General features: G+C 27.8%; 1 protein-coding gene across 1 annotated transcript; it reads left to right on the plus strand.

Annotated features, from left to right (window-relative positions):
- Positions 1 to 1154: 1154 nt before the first annotated feature.
- LOC114387663 (MADS-box protein JOINTLESS-like) lies at positions 1155 to 8164 on the plus strand. The gene is made up of 9 exons (XM_028347867.1): positions 1155 to 1349; positions 1750 to 1940; positions 5190 to 5265; positions 5928 to 5995; positions 6486 to 6585; positions 6694 to 6735; positions 7367 to 7405; positions 7520 to 7620; positions 7951 to 8164. Exons 2-9 carry the CDS (start codon positions 1759 to 1761, stop codon positions 7967 to 7969), a joined length of 627 nt encoding a protein of 208 aa, XP_028203668.1. The 5' UTR covers positions 1155 to 1349; positions 1750 to 1758; the 3' UTR covers positions 7970 to 8164.
- Positions 8165 to 10514: the final 2350 nt, after the last annotated feature.

Consider the following 10514-nt stretch of genomic DNA (forward strand, 5'->3'; position numbering starts at 1 on the left):
GTCTTAACGACAAACTTAGTAGCAAAAGGTGGAAGGTGTCTTTAAACTTTAAAGGGTAAAAAAATTAGAGCACCACAAAAATGACAGACAAAAAACAATCGCTTCTGTACAATTTGCATGTACAGGACCAAATTGAGTTTAATTTAACTAAAACGTTTGATGAATGATGTCATAATATTCTTTTAAGTATCTATACCAAAACCTTAAAAGCATCATATAAATGAAACACTATGATTGATATTTTTTGGTAAATTCAGAATATCCCTAGTTCAATGTCGAAGATTAGTCCACCAAGTCTACTTAAGGGTTTGATTTCTTTTAATAAATTTCTTGCATACATACAAATCAACTTAGGAGCCAAAACCACATGAGGAAGGGATTATAATTATTTACTACGTCACACTATGTTAACAGTATAATTGAATTCAAATCTCATAAAAAATAATGTGTTAGATTCAAGTCTTATTAATAAAAAATTTGTAATTGAAAAGGAATATTCCACTTAAGGTGGATCAATCATGTTTTACGGCTATTAATCATCGGAGGCAATGATCATATTGTACCAATACGCATGGTTACTTAAGAAATTATATCACAATATGTTAACGTTAGTGTCTTAAAAAAATATTTAAATAATTTAAAATATTTTAAAAAGTATTTATTATAATATGCTTTTAACGTGATAAAACATTTTTCATTAAGTTTTTCTTAATTCCAATTGCTTAATAAAATTAATCAATATTAAAAGTTGATACTAATTATAAAAAAACTTACTTTTCATTTGAATTGAAGAAAACAACATGAAAAAAAAAGAAAAATATAAAATTTGAATTGACCTTTTTATTTATAAAAAAAAATACATCATTATTTATATTGTTTTTCTTTCTATTTTCTTTTCTCCCATCAAAACTTAATATTAATGTTTGTCAAAATGGTCACAAAGGAAAGAGATAATTACAAAATTGATAGACATCATATCACATCAGTTGTTAATATAGCTGGCGATTGATACCAGTAGCTATCTGTACGGAAAGGCTTAAAAGAATCTAAGAAAATAAAAAAAAGTAGAGAAAAGCTTCTAAATGGAAGAAAAAAAACAAATTAAAAAAAAGTACTTCATTTGCTAAAAATATATAAAGGGATCTTTCCTTCTTCTATCTAGACTCCAAACTGAACAATAGGAGCCAGAGATTGGAAAAGGATGCACACTGATAGATATATCAGAGTTACCCATTAGAGACCAACCAAACATCATTCATTTTCATTTCCCTTCTCTTTTAGCTGCCATTAACGTATTAAGGAATCAGGAATCATTCTAGTATCCATTTCTGGACTCTAATACAAGCAAGGTAAGGGTTTATTTCTCTCGTATGATACTTCATTATTCAAACTGAAACACCTTTTATCTGAAAATTTTCCAACCGGTAAGGGTTTGTCTCAGATTCCTTACCAATTAAGACCTGTATGTTTCTGTTATTTCAGTAAAGTTCGTGTTTCTTTTCCCTTTCCTTGTTCATATGCTTCCCATAGACTTAATTTGTTGTTTATTCTTGGAAGATCTATCATGGTACATGCTTTTCTGTCAAAACCCCTCATATACGTACATGCATATATACCTTGATCTGTTGCCCTATGATACTTGTACATGAGGAAAATGTTTGTCTTTAATTTTAATACTCGGATATCTATGTAAATTGGGTCGCAATTTGGATTATATCAATTATGAAAGGTGTGTAATTGTATGTATAGAAGAAGAATATGACGAGAAAGAAGATCCCAATCAAGAAGATCGACAACATAAACGCGAGGCAGGTAACATTCTCAAAGAGGAGAAAAGGTCTTTTCAAGAAGGCTCAGGAGCTGTCAACTCTCTGTGATGCTGAGATTGCTCTCATAGTCTTTTCCGCCACTGGCAAGCTCTTTGAGTACGCTAGTTCAAGGTATATATACATATATATATATATATATATATATATATTTTTTTTTTTTTTTCCGTACCATTCTCTATATAGCCTTTATCTTTATCATTCTCTATGAATGTCCGTGTACAAGGGAAATTGCTCACAAACGTACAGACACTAACTCATAATGTCCTTGGTCATCATCTTATTTTTATCCATTTTGATACTCCTCTAAGTCCAAGGGCCCTTTGGTTTATTTTTATATGTAGAGATTGATAAGTTTGATCTATAGAAAATACCAAGGTTTTAAAATACAGTATGCTATCGCAACTTTGACCGCAACATCAAAGTTTTTGGAGCAGTACTGTCTACAATAAGAACATGACCATAATTGATGCTGCATCTGCTGCATTTGTCTATAATCTTTCCCACTAGCTACAATAAACTGTGGGCCATAACTGTAATTTAAAACCTTAGACAATATCAAATGGAAACTCAAATTGGGTGTGTGACTAAAAAGAAAAAAAGAGAGCAACAACTAATTGAAGAGAGAAATAAGAAGAAAAAATTAGATGAAAGTGAGATAGAAGTGAAACTAGATATATGATAATAATAACTCTCTATCATTTCATTAGAATATTTTAACAGTGTAAATTTTCTTATATTACAATTTAATTATAAGTTACATACAATGTTAATTTTTATAATAAATATTTTATTTTAAAAATTATACTATTTAAATTGATTTCTAAGTTGATGACACTATAAAAATTTTACTCTATGAAAACGAAACTCTAAATTTGATTTACCACTTTTTTAGAGATAACCAATAATGCACTGTGAGTTCATCATTTTACACGTGTATATATGCTATATTTTCATGACTATTTTTTTTTATAGCTCTTAGATTTTCAATTACCTACTTAATAATTTTCTTTAAAAAAAAAGTTTTCTACCTAAACAAAATGTTTGGGCTTTTTACAACCTTTTCCGTTAAGCGTTTTCTGAACGTTCTCCCCAATCAGGCAACTTTGTTTTCCTTATACTGTTTACTATTTAGCTAGCTGCTTATTGCATGTATATTTACGCTTATTTAAGGATATATTTGTTTCAGGGCATATTATCATGTTCTTAAAAATTACATTTTGATGAATATATTGATTTGGAATATTATTTGAGTTTACTGAAGAATATGCTTGGTTAAAATTTAATATTTTAAAGTTAAATGATAAAATAAAGTAGAGGTGAAAACAAATAGAAAAGGATAAAATTAGATTATATAAAATATTTCGCATATCCTCAGAATATGAAAATGCCACTTCAATTTCATATGTCAAGTAATAAAAGTTAAGTAGAATATCGTTTTTACAAGGATTGATTCAATTATCAATTAAAACTAAATTAAATCTATTTGAGCAATAAAAGATAATTTAACTATATAAAAAACTAAAATTGATGTAAAGAAAAATAACAAGAGTGTAGCAAATTTCACTAAAATTCAAGACTTACTAGGATAAGTATCTCCTTCCTTGTCTTCCTATGCAATTGAATTCACATCTACAGAAGTCATAACATGAAATTGTAGTTCAAATCTATGAAATTTGATTAAGATTGTATCTATTTCTAGATTCAAAATCCTTTTACTCAAATTAGTACTTATAATTCCTTTTATATTGCTCAATCTGATTAAGCAAAGAGAATAGAGAATAATATTAAGAACTCAAAATTATGATGTTCTATTCCTAAAAACACTTAAAAATTTTGTTAAACAATCACAGTTCTAGTCTACGCTCAAATTTTCAATTGTAACACAAACTTTAGATCAATTTCAATAACAAATAAAAAATTGCTTAGAACATAAAATAAACACAAATTTGATCAATGAAATAAATGTGTTAGATAGTAAGAATATAGATTACATATGAATTCAATTTAGGTTCATCAACCCTAGTCAAAGGGGTTTCGTTACATTTTATAATACAAAGAAAACAAGAAACTATTTATTAAATATTGGAAAATATCCAAGTCCCACAACTGTCCCAATCCTTGGAGTACAACTTAAATATCTATTAGGCAACTTTACTTAATGTCAATTAATTTTAAAATGAAATCTAACATGTTGAGAAATATCCAAGTCCCAGATCGGCTCTTGATTTTTAGATGAAATCTAACTTCAAAGGCCTCCACAATTGCAGTTTTAAATTACTTCATGATGAGTTTTACATAGCATGCACGAAACACTTAACAGTGCTTCGATCTTATAGCATGTGTATATAAATTCTCTACCTAATGTTTTTTTTTATATATATAATGACAGCTATAGGTTTGAACTTAGAATTACTTGCAGACTGTCTAAACCTTCACCACTAACCTATCCTAATGAGTTTAATCTCTAAATACATTTAGTACGTGGTCATGCAAGCAATAATATGCATGCCGCTGCCAGATCCGGAACCTTTCCTGATTTATAATTTTTTATCTATTCGAGAAAATTTTCTATGCAAGAATAACAATCGGTACCGGCTCATGTTGAAGAGATAAAAAAAAAAAACCCAACCTTAGTAAAGTCCGAGAAAGAAATCAAATGAAACAATTAAACTATATCAAAAATAAAATTTTAAGAAACCCTCATAAGAGTATGGTTTTACTGTCCCAGTAATAATTAATCACAAAGGAAGTATATATTGTAGGAAGACTTTATCTAACAATGTCAAGGTTTGAATCCTAGAATCATATTTCTGGGAAGACTTTTACTTAACCCTCATTTTTTAACTAAGGGCTAATCTTGTAGTTTTGCCTGTGAGAATTTCCGGTCAAAGAGTCAATTTTTAGTTGTTTCTCTGAAAGTTATATTCGGTCTTCTGCTTTTTTAAATTGGAATATTTTCCATATATTTGATTCACTTTTCTTTAACCTATATTGGTCTTCTCCATACATAAACGAGCCATTTGATTCCAAAGCTACAACTTGGCTTTCGAATACTCAATTTTCTCAACATATCAGTGTGGGGACTATATGCATCGAGGCACTAGCTAGCTAGCTCGTAAATGCACTCTATACTAAGGTTATGAGCTTAATGCATACCTATTAATATGAATTTAAATACTTAATTCTATTACTCCCCAAATTTGATTTAAACTACTTGATGTAATACAATTAGATAAAAATTAATCATACAATGATAATATAATTATATAAAGTTCTTGATTCCATGAGCCCATGCGTTGGTTCAAAGGAAATAGGAAGAGGAAGTTTTGAATTTAATTTTAATGTCCTTGTTATTATCAGCATGCAACAAACACTTGAAAGGCGTAATCAGCATTCAGGGATTCAAGGATTGGATAATTCATCTATTGGTCAACAGGTATAATTACGTATACTAGCTTTTCAATATTCCTTGAACGATTGAATATTCAATTTACTACTATGAAAAAGCAAGTTCAGCGGAGTAACTTCTGCTGTTTGCTTCTTCTGTTTTTTTGGCGTATGTCTTGGCTTCTCGGATGATTTTAAAATACAATGTTTTTTTAAGTGTCTAATGTCTTTGATTTGATTTGTGTAATGATTATACCTAGTGGAATAAGTATTGTTGTTACTTGTTACCGGCTAAGCAATCTCTCATGGACATTTGAAACAATTTTCTAATGATTCTATAAATTTCACGTCAGTTATTTTTCAATTTTCTTATCGTAGATTAATATTGATGCGGTCGTATATTACTATATTTAACGTTTTTTTATTAACAAATATAAATTATTAGTTTGTTAATTTTTGTTAGTGAAAGATTCGAATCCATCATCTATCACAATGTCTGAAGTGAATCTGCTCTTGTAACTGCTTGGCAACTAGTGATGAATGATATCACAATGTTTCTACAGCCTTCTGCATCCTTAATTACCTCTGGAACAATGAAAAAAGTAAAAATTGATTTAGATAAAGTATTGACGTAGCTTGCTTAAGCATGCACAATTGTAAAATCATGAGTTATTATTTTTTTGAAACTCTAATATAATCTATATAATATAGCTTGGAAGTGACTCCTTTGGCATGCTGCCGTTGCGCAAGGAAATAGAAGATAAGACTAATGAACTGAGGTATGCACTGCACTGCACTGCACTGCACTGCAACTACTTTAATTTAGACTTTATATATACAATGCATGCGCCATAAAAATATACATGAGATGCCCTGAATGAAAATTGCTGGAGGCACCTATATATGCTTTATTTTCGGGATGTCATAGATAGATTTATTTGGTGTAGGCTTTGTATGTTAGTCCTCGTTGGGTACATCTTGGTATTAATTTCCTCGGTTAATATATATTTATATTATTTCAGATAGATTTATTTGGTGTAGGCTTTGTATGTTAGTCCTCGTTGGGTACATCTTGGTATTAATTTCCTCGGTTAATATATATTTATATTATTTCAGAATATAAATATGGTGCAACCTTGGGATGTTAGGGGATTTTTGTGGATTTGGACAATATAATTTTTTTTACAAGGGTTAGGTACCCTTGTACCCTTTATGTTGCTGATAAAAAAAATTGAGAGACATGGTTCCATAAATGAATATTTAATGCAGTCAGTTGAATGAGGAAGAGTTGCAAGGATTGAAAATAAAAGAATTGCAGAAACTGGAGGACATTCTTCAAAGACGTTGGACCACTATTTCAAAAACTAAGGTTCGTTCCAAATTAATTGTACTCTCAAAAACTTGATTGTACCTGTAAATTAATTCGACCTTGTGCTTATAAGTTATGTATGCTTTTGACATAACATGTAAATTTCAGGACGAAAAAGTTATACAAGAGATCAACCACCTTAAAACAAAGGTAAAAACAACAACGTTCAGATACATATCAAATCTTATGTTTTTGAGTTATTATTCGTAGTTTTGGTCAAATAAATTTCATCCTTTGTGATGTATGAGGAATTAATTTAGTTATGAGGACAGCGTATCACACATAGTGAAGTTAACTTGAACTATATGTGAAAAAAAATTGTAAATTAACTTTGTGTCGTTAGCTATTTGTGGGTAACCTAGGTGAGGAAGTAAATTGGAACTTGCAAAAGGTTGCTAAAAAAACTTTAGAGGGTGTTTGATTTGGTTGTTTTATGTTTGCGTTAGTTTTTTCCAATTCAATGCCAATCTCTCATACTTGATTTCCAACATGAAACCTAAAAGATATAAGTTCAACTCGTGAATTTATTAAAATTTATCCTAGTCAAAATAATTTGAAGAAGCCATCTATCTGATTCAGAAACAGGGAGAGATCCACGTGATATTTAGAAACTAAGATGAAGGTATTATTTTTTCGTTATAGTATAAATGAAGTGTTAAAAAATGAGTATTTTATTTTATTTTGCTTATAATAATGCAGCCTATAAGCAATTTCTTTTTTTATCTATCTTTATTCACACAACATTTTTCTGCAACGATGTTTGGCAATGTTGCTCATGAAGGAAGCCAAACTTATGGAAGAGAACCAGAAATTGAAGCAGGTGATTAGGCTTTTCAAAATCTTGCCCATTTATTTGTGGTCCCCGAGCTTTCTGATAGAGATACTTTTGGACGACGGACTTAGTAATATATGTAACAGCATTTTTTACGTACAGAGCTTCTTACAAGAACAAAGGCAATCATACGAGTCATTTACCTGTAGTTCATCTGAATTTCCTCCGGACAATGGTAGTTCAGACACATCTCTCAAGCTGGGGTTAGTTTACACTTTATCCTATAATACTACAAGCTTACTGATTAACATCTTAATATTCTTTTTTTTCTTAACCCTCTTTGCATCATAGGAAAAAAAATTTGATTAATCCAAAATTTGACTAAGAAATAATTAAAATCTGATAAACTTAATTTTAACACATTAACCATTTATATCCAATAACTTGATTACATATCTAACATGTTTAATAACATGTCTACTAAACTGACCGGAGAGAATACAAAATATATGGAATACTTCCATAAATCTGGTGATACTTCAGAAGCTTAATTCTTCTTATTCATGCTTATCCTAATATCTATGTTTATGCAGGTTGTCTTTGTTTGAATGAAACAAAAATGTTGGTTCAGAAGACTACAAGTGAATGCATTTGCTTCTATTTCTGTCTCAGTCAAGATCAATGTTGTTTTCCGCATTTAACAATTTGCTGGTGAATGTACCGCTGGATTTATACTGGGAAAAAAATTCACAGTTGTAGCAACTTATTTGCTAACCTAAAAAGAACTTTGCTGTTGTCATTATGTCAGATGTGATAACCCAGTGTTTTGTTTATTTCTATTTTAAAAAAATTGAAAATAAATATATTATTTTTGTCTTTTTTCATAATTCTTAAAAATAGAAATAAATTAAAAATAGTGTAACTTGTTTATAATTATAGAAAACTATAACAACTAAAAAATATAAATTACTACAGTTCAACATCTAAATTAATTATTATATGTGGAGAGTTCAAGTGTCCACCGGGGAAACATGTCTTTTTAAACAATTTATGTAACCTATTAAACAGTTGTATTGTCATAACTATATACAACGTGTATAAAATAAATTTATTGATTTTCTTTTTTTTTTGGTATGATAATACCTTGAAGTTGCCTCCAAGATAGTACAAGCATGTACTAAATTTTGTTCTGTTTGGGTTGATAATTGAGTACCATTTAATTTATTTTAAAAAATTATTTATCTTTCACTACTTTTCTCATATGTAAATAGATGACGGTGAAAACGAAGATTTGACATTCTAATCCATAATAGTTCAAGTAATGATATTTTTTTAAAAAATAAAGTTGCACATTAAATTATATGATGCACTAAAATTTGGTTCTATATGAATATTGGGTTGATAATTGAGTAACATTTGATTTATGAAAAAAAATCTTGTATTTTTTTTAGAGCAAGTATTTGCAAAACTTAAATTTGAAATCACTTATTAAAATAAAATAATTTTATGTCAATTAATTCACATGTTCATTAGTATATACTAATTCCTTCAAGTTATGATATTTGAAAATAAATAAATTAAATTGGGTAATTTCGTATTTAATATTTAACTATTTTTTAAAAATAAACATTAAATATGAAATTAACCAATCAAATTTAATTTATTGAATGATTTGATATTATCTTTCTCACGATTTACATTAAATTTCATATAAAATGGATTTTTTTTATATGTTATCTAACAATGTATATTAATTTACTTAAAGCATATTTAAAAGAGCACTATATTATTTATTAAATATATCATTAATGAAGTGAAGTGTTAATTGATTTTTGATTTGCATGAAAATAAAAGAAAGTATTTTTGGTTATGTAGAAAGAGAAAGAAAGGAATATATATAATAACATAAATATCATATAAAACAACTAAAATGTTTATACATGTGTACTTATTCTATTTTCCGTTCAAGTTTGGATCGAATGCGTTTTAACTGGGATCCCGTCTAAAATGCTTTCATCCTTCATCTTTTTGGGACAAACCAAAAGAAAGAAGAATTATAAAATTTCAACCATTAATTTCCTCCTCTTTCACCCATCCAAACAAATTCAAAAATTGAAAAATATAACTCAATTAGTGAAACATAATATGCTAATTATATTTAATTTTTACGTAAAAAAATCACTAAAAAAAGATTAAAAATGATTATCAGACCACATATATATGAGATATGGAAAAATGTTTTGTAAACTATAAAAATGAACAACATAAAAATCATTTTCTTTAATTTTAAAATATACTGTAATTTTTAAATGTATGTATAAAATTTGTAAAAAAATGTTTAATAATAATATTGGCATCTTCCAATACAGAAACGAGAACCACGTGCCTGAGTTTTCAATTACTAGTTCTGAGAACTGACCATGTGTCTCAGTCTCACATTAATACATTGCATCAAGCTATCCGTACGGGAAAGCAAACCTCGATGCACATTTTAGAACATCTGCACTACCCTCTACTGGAGCACGTTTTTCATAATATGTTCCTTAATTAATAAATAACAAAAAACATAAAATTAGAATTAAATCATATTTTATCTGAATGTGTAATTTAACTTTATTATTCTATCATTATTATTTAAATTATATAAAATTTTAACTGATTAAAATATATATTTAATAGTTATAAAAATAAAAGTATAGAAGTAAAATATTAATTCTAATATATTTCCAATTCCAACTCCGCTTTAACAAGTTGGAAAAAGATTTAAACTCGACCTTGACTGATCTCACTACATCAAAATACTTTTTTTTTTTAAATACCCATTTTTATCATTAAGCGTGAAAAGAAAATAAATTGATGTTTGTAAAAAATATGATAAATTAATCCTATAATAATTTAATGATAAATTAATCATTGAATTTTAAAATTTAATATCAAATTAATTTTTGAAAGTATTTATTATTAAATTAATCCTTAAATATTATAATTTTATAATAAAAATAATCTTGCAAATTTAATTAGGATTAGTTTATCATATTTTTTACATATTAAAAGATTAAATTTAAATTTTCATCTTTCAAGAATTAATTTATCACTATCTCATATTTTTAGGGACCAAAAATTGAAAATAAAATAAAAGATATGATTTATGAAAATT

The sequence above is a fragment of the Glycine soja genome, chromosome 15 (genome assembly GCF_004193775.1).
Source record: "Glycine soja cultivar W05 chromosome 15, ASM419377v2, whole genome shotgun sequence".
In the NCBI taxonomy this organism is placed as follows: domain Eukaryota; kingdom Viridiplantae; phylum Streptophyta; class Magnoliopsida; order Fabales; family Fabaceae; genus Glycine; species Glycine soja.